General features: G+C 42.9%; 1 protein-coding gene across 2 annotated transcripts in view; it reads left to right on the top strand.

Moving 5' to 3' along the window:
* The window catches only part of RFX8 (RFX family member 8, lacking RFX DNA binding domain), a 52218-nt gene that overhangs the window by 16439 nt on the left and 16982 nt on the right, over positions 1–18797 (top strand). For both annotated transcript variants that reach the window (XM_012727396.1, XM_012727397.1), the window contains exons 5-8: positions 11591–11654; positions 15768–15878; positions 16450–16527; positions 18493–18606. In XM_012727396.1, coding sequence (XP_012582850.1) covers positions 11591–11654; positions 15768–15878; positions 16450–16527; positions 18493–18606 — 367 coding nt within the window. The remainder of the gene's footprint in view (positions 1–11590; positions 11655–15767; positions 15879–16449; positions 16528–18492; positions 18607–18797) is intronic.

The raw sequence follows: 18797 nt of genomic DNA, 5'->3' as shown, positions 1-18797 counted from the left end.
AAACCCAAGAAGTTTGAGAAGGCAGTAAATAAGACAAGAGATTTAGCTCAGTGGCAGTTAGAACTTTCCTTGTGCAATTGTGTTCTTTCACTGGCTAACCTTCATACTCGCAGGCTGGGCCAGACCATACATTTCTTTGTTTGCCGCAGAGAACCCAGCAGTTCCTCAGTCAGCAGACAGTTGGAAAACCCTGCACCAGTTAGGTGTGTGAGTGCGCATGTGCAGAGGTGCAGACCAGTGGGCAGGACTGGCACTCCACAGAGGGTAAGGCCATTCCTACTCTGGAGTCTCTGGGTTGATATCACAGAGAGAACTGCTCTGTATTAGGGGATCAAAAAGCTCCTCAGTGAGGAAGAAGAGGGCTGCCAAGGTACCAAGATAAGGACAGGGTGACCGTGGCTTATTCATGAGATAAAGCAGGCCCTTTTCAAGCACTCTACTTCAACACATATTTGATGATTGATAAACCCTAAAGTCTTGGCTAATTTTTTTTAAAACATTAAAATTGAAAGTTAACTTCCTTATCAGCGTCACGCTTCAAGAAATAACTAAATATGTATTTTAGGAGGCAGAAATATAATAAGTGATACACTATTAATAATCTGGGAACTGTACTGGTGACAACATTCTCTATTATATGACCTCTTTTACATAAGGGCCCGTGTGACAGATTTCTCTTCAAAATTCGGACTGAAAAACACCTCTCTGGTTTTCCAGTAACTCACCCTCTACTCATGTGTTTGTTCAGTCAACGAATAAAATAGAGTTCCCACAATGCATCAGGCCCTGGTTTAGCTACCAGCATTGAAGCACCAAGCGATCATCAAGGTCTCTCTTCTTTAGTTGGAGAGAAAAAGAGCAATAGCAAGATTTCGCTGCAGACCAAAAAAGAAAAAAAGAAAAAAGAAAAGTCATGGGACAGCTTCCCTGAGAGGATACCTTTTTAGCACAAATGTGCAGATAAAGGAGCAAGTCAGATGAAGCTGGGGGTGGGGGGCAAGCACTCCAGGCAATGCAAGGAGCACTTGCAAAGGGCCTGAGGCAGGAACAGTTCAAAGACCAGCATTTCAGCATGGGGTTGGAGGTTGGTGAATAAGCAGGAGAGTGAGGAGAGGAGAAAACACTGGCAGGGACCAGTAAGTCCTTAGAAGGAGGAGCTGTATTCTGAATGTCACCGGGAGTTCTGAAGCTGGGGAAGGGAAGCTCTGATCTGCATTTTATTTTATATATTTTTTAAAGATTTATTTATTTATGCATACAGAACTGGGGTACAAGCCAGAGATGCAGGGGCGGTGAGAGGATTCACCAGAGACAGAGTGGGGAGCAGAACATGTGGACTTATGATGTGCACTGCTGAGGGGAGCAGCGGGTGGGTCAGGAGAGGTCTGCTGGGCCATGTGGTCACCTCTGGGGCGGGAATCAAACTTGCACTCAAGTGGCTGCGTCTTGCTTGTAGTATTGCATCCTTACCCATCCTGCTACCAGGGAGGACCCTGATCTGCTATATTGAAGCTAAAAAAGGCCACAGAGAAGGGGCACAGTAACCATTTGGGAAGTGTTAGCAGCAGCCCAGGGAAATTCAGCCCATTGATATTTCTCACTAAAATAAATTTAATTCTCTCAGGAAGGCGGCTTGACACTATGGCATACTGTACATGGGTCCCAGTAGTACATGTGAGAGCAGAGGCCTGCGGCTACCACTAGGAAGCTGTGTGATCTTATTCAAGCCCCTCTGTGTCTTGGTTTCCTTATGCGGTAAACAAGGTTAATAAACAAGGTTAATAATATATTTCATAACAGTTCCTGTGAAGTTAAATTAATTTATACCAGGAAAATACTTAAAGCTTCATCCGGCTCTAGTAAACATTTAAAAAGGTTCCTAGGCATTGTGTTCTTGCTTCTAACGTGTTCGTTTCATCATACCTGCATGATTTTTTCATGCATGTGTAGTGTTTTTATTTCAGTTATGTATTTCATTTCTGTAATTTCCATTTTAGCTCTTCTTTGGGGCAGCAACCCATTTTCATCTGTCTCAAGAGAATCGATAATTACTTGTTGGAATATTTTTATAATGATGCAACTAATTTGCTTCAATATTGGCACCAGTGGGTTTTATTTTCTCACTCAAATTGTGGTTTACCTAACTCAAGGTATTATGGGTGATTTTCTGTTGTATCCTGGGCACGTGGGTTATGATATTCGACTTGTGATCCTGTTTAAACCTTCTGTTTGGGTTTAGCACGTGGGCTCTGGCCTACTTCTGTGGAGTGTAGTTCCAGTGACAGTTGAGTTCTCTGAGCCCCTGAATGCTATTCTGATCTGCTTTATTCCTCTCTTGCTACTGGGACTTCAGAGCCCTTGCTTACTGGTGCCGCCTGAATGGCTGAACTGCTTCTCTGGGCATCTGGTATCTCTGATGGCGTGGGGGAGAGACACCAGATTCTGCTGCCATTGTTCCTGTGGGTAGAATACCTGCCTTGCAGAGTTCCCAGTGTAAAATGGGTATTGCATTGGCTGGGAGCGTCAATGTGCCCATGAGGGCTGGGGTTCAGCCTGCTTGGTAGTGCCTGGATTTGAAGCGCACAATCGCTCAGCTGTGGGTGGGTCTGCTTGCCAGCCCACACTGCTGATTGTGTGGCTAGGAGTGTAGCTCCCTCTACATCTACATCCTTTTCCTTAGGTCAGAAAATGCACTTTTCTCCGGATTTATGTCCATGCCTACGGACCATTTTGCGTGACAAGTTTGGTGTCCCAGGTCTTTATGAGAGATAAGCAAGCACCAGGAGTTCACTCCATTGTTGCTTCTTTAGCCCTGTCTTCTTTCCAGTTTTCAGTCTTTAGTCATCGTCTGTTATGCAATGGCCAGGGTATTTATTTGTCTTAGAGGTCAAATTCTATATGGTTTTGTTCCCTGTGCATAATTCATGCTACCTCAGCTACTTTTTGAAAGCAGGCCATATATACATTAGAAATCAGTATTACTCGTGAAGAAAGGGCTTAATCATATGGTTGTGATTAATGTGTTAAAATTATGATGAATTAAAATATGGTGGCAGCAGGGCAGAAAGGAAAATTCCTTCCGCCCCGCAGAGTTCTCAGGCCGGACAACCAAATTAACCCCAGACAGATCAGTGGAAGAAAAGATCAAATGGAAGCAGCTATCTACGGTGAATTTACATGACTGCAAATTTTAAAGTAAATAGAGCACATTTGGAGTTTAATATCCTGAGCTGAGAAGTGGGATAGGGGCCTGAGGTGTCATGGAGAGAGGAAGGAGTCTCAAATGACAAAGAAAGGATGACTTCATGGGACAAAACCCTGCCTCTAGATGTTTGCCTTGCTTAAAGATAGGTTTCTCTGATAAAACGGTTATTTCTGAAGATGTCCCCGAATCTAGGTAATCTGCATTCTTTAAGTAATAGTAACAGTTTCTCCTGAGCCCTACAGGGCCTCAGTCGACCTTAGTTCCACATACCAGTGTAATGCACATTGGAAGGGGCCTGTCTGCACATGTTCGGGAGGTTGGTCCAATGGTGGGAACTTTTGTTGGGGACAAGGTGTAGACCCCTTTCTCTCTGCCTCCCTGCTGAGCATGACTATACCATAGAACTAATGCAAGAAGCAACCAAAGGACCACTCTGAAAGGCCACATGAAGAACATGAATTGGTTGGGGCCCCCAGGGCTGCACGGCCAGCACAATAGCAGGGCACACTGCGTCTCCTCTCATCATCCCCTGAGACCCAGTGTTTCCCATCCCAGACCAAGCAAGAGAAGGCATCCTGGTATACAGGCTCATTCTTTTGGGGGGTTCCTCTAACACTATCAAGCTAGGGGGAATACTACATGTCCCGCCAAAAATAAAGAGCCAGGGGAACACTCCTTCCCTGCTGGATCTAAACCATCCTTTTGCCACCAAGACATAGAGGAGGATGAGCTCATCTATCAAGGCAGACCCAGAGACAGCAAGTCACCTTGTCCAGGAACCTCTTTGTGCCCACCACCACCCACAGTGCTCTGATCCTCTGGGCCAAGACTCATCCACTCACCAGAGGAAGCTGTGGAGCAAGAAGAAAGAACCCTTCCCCTACAGAAAGAAACCCCTCACCTGGGAAATCCTCCAGCCCCTCAGGTGCCCAGCAGGGAGCCCCATGACATCAGATAAACCAGGCCAACCACAATAGTGTATTTGTAACCACAGCTAAGATTTATAATACTATAGGGATAGAGTAGAGAGAGACAACATTGGATTGTAAGGGAAAAGGAGGCAGAGTCTGGAAGAATCCACATACATACTTCCCCATGCTCTCCCTCTCGTGAGGGGACCCCACAGAGTACAGTCCTGCCCCAACAACGAAAATGCAGCAGCATATGTGTGATATCTGCCCCAGGAAGCCCATTAGAGGTGTGACACCCAGGATTTTCACTGGGGCTGGGCAAGCAGACAACTTCTTTTTCACAGATGGTCAAACTGTGAGTCCCCAAAAAGAAAGCAGGTTACTCAGCATCAACTGCATTGTTTGCACAGATTGTCTAGGCACAGTGAGCCACTCTTATCTGTCAAACTATTGACTGGGAACACTCCAGAAACCAAGTTCCCAGACACTGGGCAAGGGCCAGTCTTGCTAGCAAAACTTTCTAAGAATAGCAGCTAGAGTGCTGCTATGTTATCGCTTTTTTTGTTGCACAATTCCTTGACCTTGTGAATGTACTAAGAAAACATGGAATTGCAGGGCTTAAATGGGTGAATTGTGTAGTTGTGAATTATCCCCCAATGAGGTTATTAAAAAACAAATCACAACAAGCTTTTTTTGTAGACTTGGACAAGCTTATTCTAAAAGCTGTATAAAGGCAAGGCCCCACATTAGCTCAAGCAACCTTGGCAAAGAAGAATTATGTAGGAGGAACCACCCTATTTGGTGTTAAGGCTGTGTAGCTCCTTACTATGTCGCTACAGTAATGAAGACAGTTCATGATTTTGGTGGAGGAGGCAGTGACACATAGATCATGGGACCTAGAAGATAATCCAGAAATAGCCGTGCTCAGGCATGTTCAACTGATTTTTCACAAAGGTACAAAAGAAATTCAAGGGAAGAACAGCTTTTCAACAAATAGTGCTGGAACTACACTTACACATAAAAAAATAAAATAAAAAATAAAGCTGCACAACTAAAGTTTATGACTTACACAAAAATAAAGTCAAATGCAGGTGTTGATTTGATAAAACTATATACCTGAATCCTATATAATGTTATAAATCAACATTATTTCAGTTTAAAACATTTTACAAAAATAAATCAGAGGCGAGAGATCTAGAAAGAAGCATTGTAGTACAGTGGGTTGTGGCTAGAGATGACCCTTTCTCATGGCGTGTCTGTAAAAAAAAGCTCAAACTCAAAGTGGACCATAGATTTACATTTAAAACATAAACCTTAAAAGGAAATCTTTGGGACAAAAAGTTTAAGTAAAACATTTCCTAAACAAGGATTGTCAGCATCATTAATCATCTGCCTAACAGATAAAATTTTTAAGTAATAACACCACCAAATATCTGTAGAGATGCAGAAAATCTGGACTGTTCACATTGGTGCTGGTGGGACTGAGAAGTGGCCAACCACTCTGAGCCATCATTGGGCAGTTTCTGTAAAACTAAACATACATTTATTGTCCAACCAGCAGCTCCATTCTTGGACATTAAGCCTAAAGAAGGGAAAACTCATGTCCACACAAATGGTCATAGCAACTTTCTTTGTAAAAGCCCCAAGCTGGAATCAGCTCTGACATCCTTCATTGGATCAAGTTAAACAAATTGTGATACAGCCGCGTAGAATACTCCACAGCAATAAGGGAAACAAACTACTGATACAACTTAGGGGACATCAATGAGTAAGAAATCTCCAATCTCAAAGATTCTGTATTATTCCATTTATAAAACTTCTTCAAATGGCAAAACTTTTGGAATGGAGGGTAGATTAGTACTTGCCAGGGGTTAAGGACCTGGCGGTAGGGAGGAAGAAATAGGTGTGATTATTGACGGGCAACAGACGGACCCTCGCGATAGTGAAAATCCCCTAGATCCTGCTTGTATTGGCAGAGACACAAATCTCCATAGGTGATAAAAGTAAATGCCCTAAATGCAAACACATGAAACTTGAGCTTTCCTAAAGTTTGGGAAGTTTGAGTCAGGTCAGTGAATTGTATCTATCTCCAGGCTGAGATATTTTAGCATAGTTGTGCAAAATGTTACCATTAGGGGAAACTGGGTGGGGTACAAATGGAGCTCTCTAAATTATTTCTTACTTCCCACAAGTCAATAGTTACCTCAATAAAAATTTCAATAAAAAAATAGTGCACCTGGCCTTCCCTGGTGGCGCAGCAGGTTAAAGCACTGCACTAAGAAGCTTAAGCCACTTCCGCATGAGTTCGATCCCCGCCTGCCCCGGAGGTGACCACATGGCGCGGCAGACCTCTCCTAACCCGCCCGCTGCTCCCTTCAGCAGTGTACTTCGTCGATCTGCCTGTTCTGCACCCCACTCTGTCTCTGGTGAATCCTCTCACCCTCCGCATCTCTGGCCTGTACCCCAGTTCTGTATGAATAAATAAATAAATCTTTAAAAAAAAAAAAATAGTGCACCTTGTCTGATCCCATAGTCCAGGAAAAAACAAGATGGTGGGTCTTGTAAGCACCCCTGCAGTCTCCCCCTGTGCACTTTCATGGTGATGTCTCCAGAGGCTTTATTTCTTCTGCTCACACCCATGTTGTCTTCTCAGAGGTCAGGTTTTTCCTTTCTTTCAAAGCTCCCTCCTGCACTCTCATCTGTGTGGATGTTGAAACAGCAATACAGCCAATGGGCAGGGCCGCCCAGCACGGGAGGAGGCCCACGGGAGACGCCAGGCCACAATGCACCTGCAAGCCATCAGCCCCACAGACAAGCTGGTGGCGGCGTCTGCTCGAGGGGCATTCTCAAGCCGCTGTTAACAGCAAGGTCTCTCAGGTGTTTAAAACCCAGAAGGGAACTCCCAGCAAACTCACAGAAGTATTTTCATTCTTCCTGAAGTCTAATGCCCCAGTAAAGCTTTTGTTTTCATATGTAGCACCCGAGGCCCAATTCACAAAACTTTATCTGTTTGCCTAAGATTGGAATCTGAATGTTGAAGAACAGAGGGGTAGGCCAGAGATGCAGGGATAAGGTGAGAGGATTCACCAGGGACAGCAGTCCAGGCTGATCGACTGAAATCCACTGCTGAGGGGGCCAGTGGTGGAGGCAGGAGAGGTCTGCTGTGCCATGAGTGTCCTTTGCAGTCTGTATGCAAACTCAGGCCACAGAGGTAACATCTCTGAGACTTAACCCCTAGGCTGTCAGGGAGGCTCCAGCATCGAAATTTTTGTTTTGTTGTCTTGTTTTTTTTAAATGAGTGTGCCTTGCTGGAGTATCTTAGTGGGGAATATCCCTGCTGTGCTGCAATGACTCTCTGAGGCATCGAGCTTGTGCAGGCTGTTTGAGGGAATCTTGTTTTCCTTTCTGGGTCTTGTATTATGAGAGAAATGGGAACACCAGTGAAAGCATCAGCATAGATGGATTTAAGCAGGAATCAGGGTTAGTAGCAAAGGGTTGACTTTGGCAGAGGAGGGTAGGGTGGGGGTGGAGGAAACTTGGCTTCTTCTCATAGCCACCACCAATTAAAATTAAATAATTTTGCTAAACCCTGTCTCCCCGTTTCCTCCGTATTACCCCTGCCAAGTGCCAGTGGTGTAAAACTTCTGATGCTCAGGTCCCTGACATGATTCCTCCACAACTGGAGTAGTGGAGGGAGTGACCCTCAGCCAGAACCACGATGCTCCCCTTACTTGGACACCTGCAAGGGGTGGCCCAAGAGCAGATGGCAGGGTGGGGAGTGGGTTTCTCTAGTCAACAGCATTCATTTCACCGGGGTGGGGTGGGTGGTTTGATGAAGTTCATTGAAACTGCTGAAATAGTGCCTGCTCTGAGCCAAAGAGAGATCGAGGTTTGAATTTTTTAAACAAATGGAAAACTTAAGCCTTTTAACACAAAAAGGAAAATGACTATAAATATGCAGTGTGCGTCCTATGAAAAAGAACACCCTCACAAAGTCCAGAATGTTTCCCCTCCCTGCTCCCCACTCCAGGGTAACACAGCTTTGCAGGGAATATGCCTCCCAGATTCCAATCTTGTTTAGCTGGCAACCAGATAGAGACTTGGACCTGGATATAATTGCTGACCTAGAAATTCACTGAAGAGTTGAAGCCAAAGTATAAAGTGCTTCATTATTGTCTGGGAAGAAGGGGACATGGCGAGAGAGAGGCTCCAGAACAACTCTGCTGAACTCAATCTCATTCTTTACCTCCTAGGCGAAAATCCCTGGTTAGTATACTTAAAACTTTGTTATTTCCCAAGGTGATGTATCCCTATTCTAGATAGTGTAAATGCTGAATTATTCAGACTCTCATGTTTCCTTTCAGGAGGGGTATAGAAACTGTTGTCCTCACTCCTCTCCTCAACACACACACACACACACACACACACACACACTCCACATGCACATGCATACGTGCATACACAGAGCTTTTCCAATTTAGCATATTAAAGGCCTTTAAAAAGCTTCTAAAATTGTGCCTCCTACATTCCACGCCTTTGTTCTCCCGTTCCTTTGTTCTTTTGCCAGTTCATGAGCTCAGGGGGCTGCCTCAGCCAGCCCAGGGCCTGCAGAACCCAGGCCTGTGGGCCCACAGCTGGCAAGTTGTGCCGACAAAGCAGAAAGGCAAAGGGTTCATCTTCCAGACCGCACCACCCCTAGGGAAAGAGTTCACAGGGAGCTGCCGGCCTGGCAGTTGAGGGCACCACAGGCTAATGATGTCAGAGAGCACATCAGCAGCTCCTCGGAGGCTTTTCCAGCACCGACAAGAGTGTCCTTTCCTTCTTTCTGCGTAGCCGTGCTAGCTGGAGGGGCTCGGGTGGGTACTAATCCCTCCTCAGGCCTGGGCCCCCAACAGGGTTCTGATGTGCCCCAGAGGGCCTAACTCTCAGCTACTAATGAGGTGTCCGTGTTGCAACCCACTTTTTGGCCCTGTCCACCCGATGGTTTTTAAGGCTGGTTAGAACTTGTTACAGTTTAAAAAAACTTGCATTACCTGGTTGTCGTCTAGGTCTTAAAAAACATACCTATGGAGAATTACACCCTAGATTGCCTGCTTGCCAGAGACGTGTTAAAGGCAGACAAAGGTCTCTCACACCGGGAGGTTCTTATCCATTCAAGTTCCCTCATTTGCCCACCTCCCACCTAATGACCCACCGCCATGCGTGTGCCCTTTGCTGTCTTGACACGACTTCACCACCAGGTGCTGAGAGATCCCCCAAGAAGGTGAATGTGGAGGAGTCAACTTTCAGCACTTCCTAAGGTGCCCCCCAGGTCATCATTTTGCAATTAAGTTGTTCATAAAATGTAATGGGTTAGGACACAGTTAAGTATTATAAAACCAACCACCCCCAATGCAGAAAATGACTAATCCCCAATGCTCAGCAAACCAGTTTTTAAAATAAGATGATTGTTTTCCATTTTAAGTCTCAAAAATCTTACGTCTTGCGTGCATTGTTTGTTTGTTTTTTTATCACACACATGTGTGTCTTAAAAGAAGTAGTAGAATAGGCAATGGAAGTGAGGCTCTATGAGTTGTTTCTCTTTCCCTGTATATAAAATAGGGATGATAATTATTATCTACCTGCCTAGTCAGATTGTTGTGAGAATTAAGGTAAAGCAAATATGGAACCTAGTAATGGGTAAGTACCCAGTATATTTCAGTAATTAATATTATTGGTATAATCAGAATTACATTAAGTCAAACTTTTTGAAATCATAATGACGTGTCCTTGTATGAATACATACATGTACTATTTTTAAACTTTACATATAAAAATATTCAAGTTAAAGGTATCTTCTAGTCAAAACCAAACTAATTACATTCTGCACCTTGATTTCTGCACCTTAATTTCTAAAAATAGAAATTAGATGAAGCACCTTTGTGCAGAAATCTGACACTAAACAAGGAAGGTACATGAATTAAGTTTTATTACATTTTTATCCTCTTACCTTTGTAATTGTTTCAAGTTGTTTCACTACTGTTAGATTCATTTGCGAGGGCAAATTATGATGCCAAAATGATGTAAATGAAAGCCTGGATTAATGACAAATGATGTCAAAAGCAAAGAATGTGAATGCAATTTGTAGTTAGACTAGAAGGAAATTAAATGCTAAAAGTGTATTAAGCTAACAGTGCATTTGATGGGTTTTATGGTGGGGGGAGGGGATAGATGTATTATATGCCATAAATCATACCTCAGTCTTCTGTACACAGAGCTCTTTCTTGGCCAAATTAATCACAAAAACTAATTAAAGTAAAATGTGTTCCTCATACTCATCCATACTGCATATTGAAGTGGGTGGTATGAAGACACAGAATTTTACTCCATTTGCCCTGTCTGAGGCCCAGCAAGAATTTCCTCAGGATCATGTAAGCCCTGGAGAGGCTGAGCAAATGTTATAGGCTCTGGAAATGGTCTTGGGGTTATCAATCCCCATCCCCTCCTTTTATAGGAATGGAAAATTGAGCTCTTGCAACTGAAGCAACGCACTTATGACCACACAGCAACATAGAGGCAGAGTTAGACAAGGGTGCCCATGAAATGTGGGAGTTTCAGTCTGCTCTTCCACTCCATTCCCAACGGACCTTTCCTTAGCCCTCCTGAGGACTTTAACTTTCCCCTAGCGGTTACTCATTTTAACATCCTGGACAGGCCTGTCTTGGGCCCAGTGGTACAGGAACTGAGGGAGCAGCCTCACCAGGAACCCAGCTGATCTCACTGGGCTGACTCACTTAAAGGTCACAACTGTGTTGTGGCCTTAGCCTTTTTCTCTGGCCTCACAGTGCCATTAAAGCATTGCAGGCCCTGGGAACCATAGAAAGAGACCTTTGGACTAGAAACACTTTTTTACAGCAAGGCCATTTCTTTGGAGCCACATTTTAGTAATGACTACTTTTGTCTACCCTAACCAAGATATCATTGAGATGTGACAAATAGAATTCCTGAGACATTTAAAATTCTCTGCCTTTGTCTCTCCATGCATCACCCCTCAATCTGTCATCCTGTGTGAAGAAAAAATGAGCAAGCATGCTTGCCTATTTGCTTGTTTATTTATTCATTATATAATAGAGTATGGAGGAGATTACATTTATGAATTCATTGTCTTAAAAACCATAAAAAAGAAAACACAAGACTTCATTTCCATGATGATATTCTTTTCTCACAGGAGTAGGTTCTACCCATGATATTATGTCGTTGCTTCTACAGGGGGTAAACTTTGAAAAGTAAATACATGGTTGTCCCAGTTATATAAATAGATTTCTAAAAACTCTAAGCAGGTGATGTTCACTCATTGGATAGAAAAATGCTGGAGGGTTTTGAAATAATAGTTATACCCCCATCAAATAACCTTGCAGCAAAAACAAACTTTATTCTTGTACTCAGAAACAGGTATCTTACTAAAATTATTTCTCTGTTATCTGTTTTGTCACAGTGGAGAACTCTTGGCTTATGAAAAATCTACTAATTATAGCAGCATTATCCAGCAAGAAGGAATGGTAAGTTTTACTATAATAGACCCCAAACATTCAGTAATTGCTTAATTAGCCACAACTATTTTCCTGTGTGTAATATTCTGTGTAACCTTCACCACACATCCATTCTACACACCGTCAGAGGTGTATACTCACCTGCTGGGTCCTCTCCCTTTCTCAAGGAGCACACTGTTTTGCTGCACAGGAACGATTTCATGTCTTGTCTTGTTATAATTTATAAAGGTATATAGGTGTACTGCTTAGCTAGCAGCAAGCTTGTGTGAAGGTGTCACAATATGACAGTTATAACTCTTTAAGTTAGGACACCAGAATTACTAACAGCTAGTCTATGACATCATTAGTTGGCCAAGAGGACAAAACAGTACTTTGGTATTTTTTTAAAAGGTTTATTTATTTATGCATACAGAACTGGGGTACAGGCCAGAGGTGAAGGGATAGTGAGAGGATTCATCAGAGACAGAGTGGGGCGCAGAACAGGCCGACTGACTGAAATACACTGCTGATGGGAGCAGCAGGCGGGTCAGGAGAGGTCTGCTGCACCATGTGGGTCACCTCCAGGGTGGAAATCAAACTCATGCTGCAGTGGCTTTAGCTTCTTAGTGTTGTGTTTTAACTCGCCGTTCCACTTAGTGTTGTGTTTTAACTCGCCGTTCCACTAAGTGTCATTGAATGGAAAGCCCTTTACAGGCCTATGTGGTGACCAGTCCCTTTGTAGGCTGGACGGGGTATGAAAGAAAAGTTAAAATAAATAAGCAAAACATACACCTTGAATAGAATATGATTTTCATAATTGGGAAGCTAAAGTAGACAGGACACAACTGGTTTGGTCAAATGGGCAGAGCAGACTCTCGGTGCTGAGAACTCCAAAGTGGGAGGGAGGAAGGAAGGTGGTGCTGGAATTTAGAGGGATTAGGGAAGGCTTCATGGAAGAGGTGGCCTGTGTTTGTTTTCTACTGCTGTTGTAACCACTTAGCCTAATTTCATGGCCTAAAATAACACAGATTTGCTATTTGCTATCCGGATATCACAAATCCAACACAGTCCTCACCAGACTAAGATGAAGTGTTGGCATGGCTACATTTCTTCTGGTAGCTCTAGTGGAAAACCTACCCTTGCCCATTCCATCTGCTAGAGGCTGCCGTGTTCCTTAGCTCGGGCTCCTTCTCAACCTTCAAATCCAATAGCTGCGGCAGAGTCCTGTCTCTCAGCAGCTGGAAAAGGTTCTCTGCTTTTAATGCTTCTTGTATTACTGTGGGGCCACCTCCATGACACTGGTTAGCCTCCCTGTAGTGAAGTGCTTACCATAATCTGCAAATTCCCTTTTTGCCATGTAAAGCCGGGATTAGGATGTGGAAATCTTTGGGACGGGGACATTATATGACTTGCTACACTGTCCTTGAGATGACTCTAACAGGACACCGGGCTCCCCTTTAGGAGGTGTGCATCTTGAAGATGTTCACTTGCATTCATGCAGAAGGTGTGCAGGCAGTGAGGAGATGGAGATGAGGATGTTGGGGTGTCTTGCACTCTAGATGAGGTCCAGAGGGTTGACAGTGTGTCAGTACCAGGTTGAGGAATTTGCATTTCACTCAACACCAGTGAGGCATTTTCAGAATAGCAGGGTATCTTTGCTTTAGGGGCAGTCGTTCTTCAAGGGTGCAGGAAGGACAAAAAGTACTCCAGGACAATTTATGGAGTAACTCCTGGGAAGCAGATGGTACCTACAAGGGCAATAATAGGAAAGGTTCTCTATCATAGCTCTAGTTGCTGACCCCAAGTATACGATCTCCTGTGCTTGGGGGAATAAATGAATGATAATAATTTTAATGATACTTCTTGGGTCCGTTGAATATTCCAAACTGTATTTAATATATCTGAAAAATATAAATCAAATTTCGCACTGTATTCTTTGCCATACTGCTGAATTATTTCTCTAGAACAGAATCCTAATTCCTTCCAGATGCCTTCTGCAGAAACTAAAACATTAGTGCATCTGTACCCTACTTTCATTTTAGAATCCTGATTATTCACATTTTCAAGAAAAGATTTCAATTTGTGATTTTTTTTAAATACTTTTAATATTCTTTCAGAGCCCTGAAAGAATTCACTTTAAGAATGCATGAACTTGCTTAATTTTTGGTAGCAGCTTTTACTTTCTCCTTATAGTAACTTCTTAAGTACCTTTAAAATGACATTTCTCGATAACTTTTGAGCAGGTGAAATTGAGACATAATTCCCATGTTGAAATGTAGACTCTTCTATAGAGTTAGAGATCAGTCTGCTCGGAACTGCTGTTCTCAATTTGAGTATACATAGAAGTCACGTGGGAAGTAAAAGGGTAGATTTTTGGCCTTGTGTGATTTATTAGGGTCTAGGGACATGAACCCCAGAGTTTCCGATGGATTCTGGATCACACTGAGAAACACTGGTTTTGATAATAGCACCATCAGCATGAGGGGAACATTGGTGGATAAAGGTCAGGTGTGTTGTGGAGAAAGTGGATGTAGTTAGAGTGGCTATAAGAGAAACTCAAATCTAGGGTTAGAATGAGGATTCCTCATGTTTAGGCTAGTGAACTCCATGAAAATGCCCCATCATTCTTGATGACCAGGCTGAGCATCACCCCTATTCTAGAAGTGTTACCCATTGGAAAATGCTGAACGAAACCAATTAGCAAAGAGCATTTAACCAGCCATCTTCACACAGTCAAATGCATAATGTGCATTTTTCCAGGCACCCAAAGAAGGCTGTTGAATATGATCCCTAAACTTCCCTGCCCCTCGACACAATGTTGGGTGATAGCCGGTGGCACCTGCTCTCAAGTATGTCCAGCCATTGGGGAGGCAATGAGTGCCCCTTCTATCCCTAAGATTGGTTGTTGGTAGATCAGAAGGCTGCTCTGCCCTCACGAGGCTGGTAGGCAGGAACATACTGCAAATCCACATAGATCATCTATTAAGCAAGATAAACGCGAATAGCTCAGTATGGCTATTATGGACTCAGTGAGCACAGAACTGAGAAAGTGAAGATGAAATCCTGATCTTGAGATGCACTGTCACAGAGCAAGCTGTTAGGCTGGAGAGAATGAAGAGGAAAGGCCTCCTGCCAGATACAGGCCAATGTGGAATGCTTTGCTGCTCAATTTCTAACTCATAGGAATGATTTCATCCTACTCTATTGAAACGGAATATTCAGAAGAGATTCTGGAAAATCCTGAAGAAATCATTTTCAATAAAATTAACATCCTTAAGGGCTCTCCGGTGGCTCAACAAGTTAAAGTACAGCTCTATGAAACTCTCCAAAGCCACTGCAGCACAAGTTTGATCCCCAGCCAGGGAGCTGACCCACACAGTGTGGCAGACCTCTCCTGACCTGCCCACTGTTACCCTTAGCAGGGTAGGTACTTCATCAATCTGCCTGTTCCGCTCCCTACTCTCTCTGTTGAATCCTCACACAGCCCCTGCACTTCCGGCCCGTACCCCAGTTCTGTATACATAAATAAATAAATCTTTAAACAATTAACATCCTTTATTCTGACCAAGAGTGCTATGCCTATCCAGTTCAGAGGGGACAGCAGCCTGGGTGACACAGGGAGGAACATTGAATTTACCTCCTGCCACGTTACCTCTTTCCTTCTTAGTGGAAGCATTTTATCACTCTGTGATAAAATGGTAAGGTAAGCTCTGGGATTTCTGGTACAGCTAGCCATTTTTATAATATAGGACCCAAGCAGGATATGGCTTGAGTTCAAGGAGGGACAATTCTATGGACAAGAGCTATATAAATACATTTGTGGCATTAAATTATTAGTGTGTGACATTTTTATTGTATGTTACTAAATGTCACTTGTAATTTGTGACCATAAGAGTGGTACATTTGACTAATATATTAAATTCTAGGTCCTCCCTGATGACCATAGTTCATAGAATTATAGAGGAGGGCTAACAGCATTTGGAATGAAATCAGGGGAAAGTTACTAGGATCAATAATGTGACCAGCAGTGTGGATAAAAAGGTTACATAGAACTTTATAGAAGCGATGTGATAATTATATGGTTTATATGCAAGAGCATGCAGCTTATTTTCAAGTATAATCCATTATGTAAATGTCTTCTAGTGTGAAAATCATTCACCAGTAAAGACAGACCCAGGAGGTTCGCCTGTCTCTGAATTCCAGAGATGTCCATTCTGGGAGCAAGAACTGGCAAAGAAGTACTCCTACAAGATGGTAGGTTTGCATACATGGGGAGACTGACTTCACACCTTTGGTACCTAAGGCAATGTCCTTTTCTATTGCCTCTGATCATCATTGCATGCGGTGAGTAATAACTGCTTTCTCCCAGACCTGAGAGGACCAACATTCCATCCTGGGCTTGGTGTGGTCAGGAGGTCCAGGTAGTCCCCTCACGTCCTATAGAAAGGGTCCATCTGGGACCACTTGGTCATCTTCTAGAATGAGGGTTTCTGCATGGTAGAGAAGGAAATAGAAAAATGGATTTTCTAGGAACTGGAACTAAGGGAAATAGAGAAGAATTTTCGGGATATTGGGCAAAATGTGCCAGAGATCAGGGCCTCTATCATAGGGTTACAGATCCTGGAAATATATGAGTTACAGCTTCAAAAGTGAAGCTACCTTCACTTTAACCAGTAAGGTATATATCACTCCACATATGAAAAATTACTGCGACCCAAAGAGCTCAGCTATTTTCAAAGTTACAACACATGCAACATATAAGGGCTTCAAAAGGGTCGTTCTTGAAGTGGATTAAAACTGAGATAATTTTCCATATCCTTCACAGATGGCCTTCCTTGCTGATGAATACTGTAACTATTGTCAAGACATTTTGAAAAATGTGAGGAACCAAGAACTTGAGAGGGTATGGCTTTATGTATAAAATACAAACATTTATGACTTGTTAAGCATTCTTTTCTTGAAAGGCCTCCTCAATGGGTATCTACTACAGTTAAGGGCTTAAAACTGAGTTTATACTAAGTGAATTCTGGAAGGTAGTTTCTTATTCAGTTCAATCATTTGGAAAATTTCCAAGATGCTAATGTGGGTAACTTTACAATTTAAATAGAAATTCAGCTATTTTAAAGACCCTAATGCTGGCTGATTTTGAATTAGGTATTAGTAATATTATTCACTCTGGAATTGTTAATGATGCCAAAAAATCATCTTATTAATAGATGCTAACTGTAAAAGAAGTAAGACTTTGAAGCTGGGTGATCGTCTATGAGCATTATAATTATGGATTTTATTCTAGAATTAACTATGAAAAACATAAATCAATCCTTTAAGTGATTCTGAGTTTCTTCTTTTGTAATACAGGCAGTAAATAAAACACTGATGCTTCAGTGTTCTAAGTATTTCAACTTTGGGTAATAGTCACTCAGCATGACTACATTTAGTACACACTCAGTGTAAAAGCATTAACCTGAGGGCGAGGCCATGATGTCTTCTAAGTAGCTCTGTCCTGTTCTTGCAGTATACATCCACCCACATTAGATACTTAGTGATTCCTTCTTTCCTGGATTTGTTCATCAGGCATTATGTTAATTCTTAACCTGTGACTGGTGCTGGAACTAGGAAGATATTCTCCACAAGACTTGAAAAGTGTATAGTGTGGTACTAAAAGGAACAATATAAGCCAATAAATGTAATATGGCAAGATCTAGAAAAGAATTCAGTATGATTAAACACTACCTAGTGCCTTGAGGAAAATAATAGTGCTCAGAAAGGAAGTCATGTTGCTGCTAACTCTGGAAGACAAGAGTAGGTTCAGCACACTCATAATGGGGTAGGAACAAGAATTCCAATTAGACTCAATGGAGCAGGAAAAGGCAGCAAGATGCTCACAGGTATGACATTACAAGATCACTGTGGCACTAGGTTTATTTTCTCTAAAGGAAAGAAATCAAAAGGGAGATGCTTTAAGGGGAATAATGAGGTACAGTCTCTAAGCCACTGGAGGATCAACCTCATCTAGCCATTTACCATCCTATAAATTCTTTCTCTCCCCTGCCCCCTCTCCTTCTCTCTCTCTCTCTCTCTCTCTCTCTCTCTCTCTCTCTCTCTCTCTCTCTCTCTCTCTGTTACACACACAGACACACATACCGCACACAAACCAGGTCACCCTCACCTCCCCTGGAGTTGCCCTTTCTGGACAGCTTAGCTAGGGCATTAGCTCCTTGCCTGGTGTTGTTGGTCGTGCCTAGTAGTCAATGCCTCAGAACATTTGAGCCTTGTTAAAAGATAAGAATGTCTGTTCGCTGGCAACTCACATGGACCATCTAGTTTAATGATAGTCTAAAAAGTCAATGTGGGTGAAAAGAAAAGTAAGGAAGCTGCCATTTTGTGGACAGAAGTCACCTGTGTAGACTCACACCAATCCCCTTTTGCTAACATAGTCCCGAGGTGAGCTCTAACTTGATGTCAAGGAGGAGGCCTCTTCAATGACTTACTGTTACACCTGAGTTGAAAAATAATTGCCAGGGTCAATCAGTCTACATTTACTCTTAAGTTATGGTCTGTGCCCCAGTGGCCAGATCCTCATCCTATTATAATCAACAGGAGCCCCCTTGTGGTCAGAAACGGTCTTCCTTCCAGAGAACTTAATGAAAATGATACTCCACATTATCCCATCCAACTAGCAGGAGCTCTCTGATTAGTCGCTAAGAAGAATACTTTCTCAAATACAGTTTGAAAAGGCTCATAGGCAAAGCTGTACCTTAACTGGAATAAAACTCATCCCATTATCATTTGGGATGAGTTATAGGGGGGGTTAGTCTCACTAAGCACAAAATGAGTTTTCAGAGATACATTCTATTCCTTACATCAGGTGGAGGATTTGCTTACTTCCTTCTGGAAATCCCTGCAACAAGACACAGTCATGCTTATGTCACTGCCTGATGTGTGCCAGCTCTTTAAGTGTTATGATGTGCAGCTGTACAAGGTAGGGAGATGTTTGAGTCATTAGTTTGTATGTTATTCAGAAATTGCTATCAGATGCTGGGCTTAGACCCACAGCCCTCCCACTCCGCAGGCTCCATGGATTTCTGGCCTTCTGAGTAGTAAATGGGGAGTTTGATGGCGCACAAATCTTTTGAGCCTTCCCTAAAACTCAGCTTTTCTTTTTGAAGTCAA

This window comes from Condylura cristata, unplaced genomic scaffold (assembly GCF_000260355.1).
Source record: "Condylura cristata isolate star-nosed mole 26May11 unplaced genomic scaffold, ConCri1.0 scaffold00020, whole genome shotgun sequence".
In the NCBI taxonomy this organism is placed as follows: Eukaryota; Metazoa; Chordata; class Mammalia; order Eulipotyphla; family Talpidae; genus Condylura; species Condylura cristata.
This window is presented reverse-complemented; position numbering and strand designations above follow the sequence as displayed.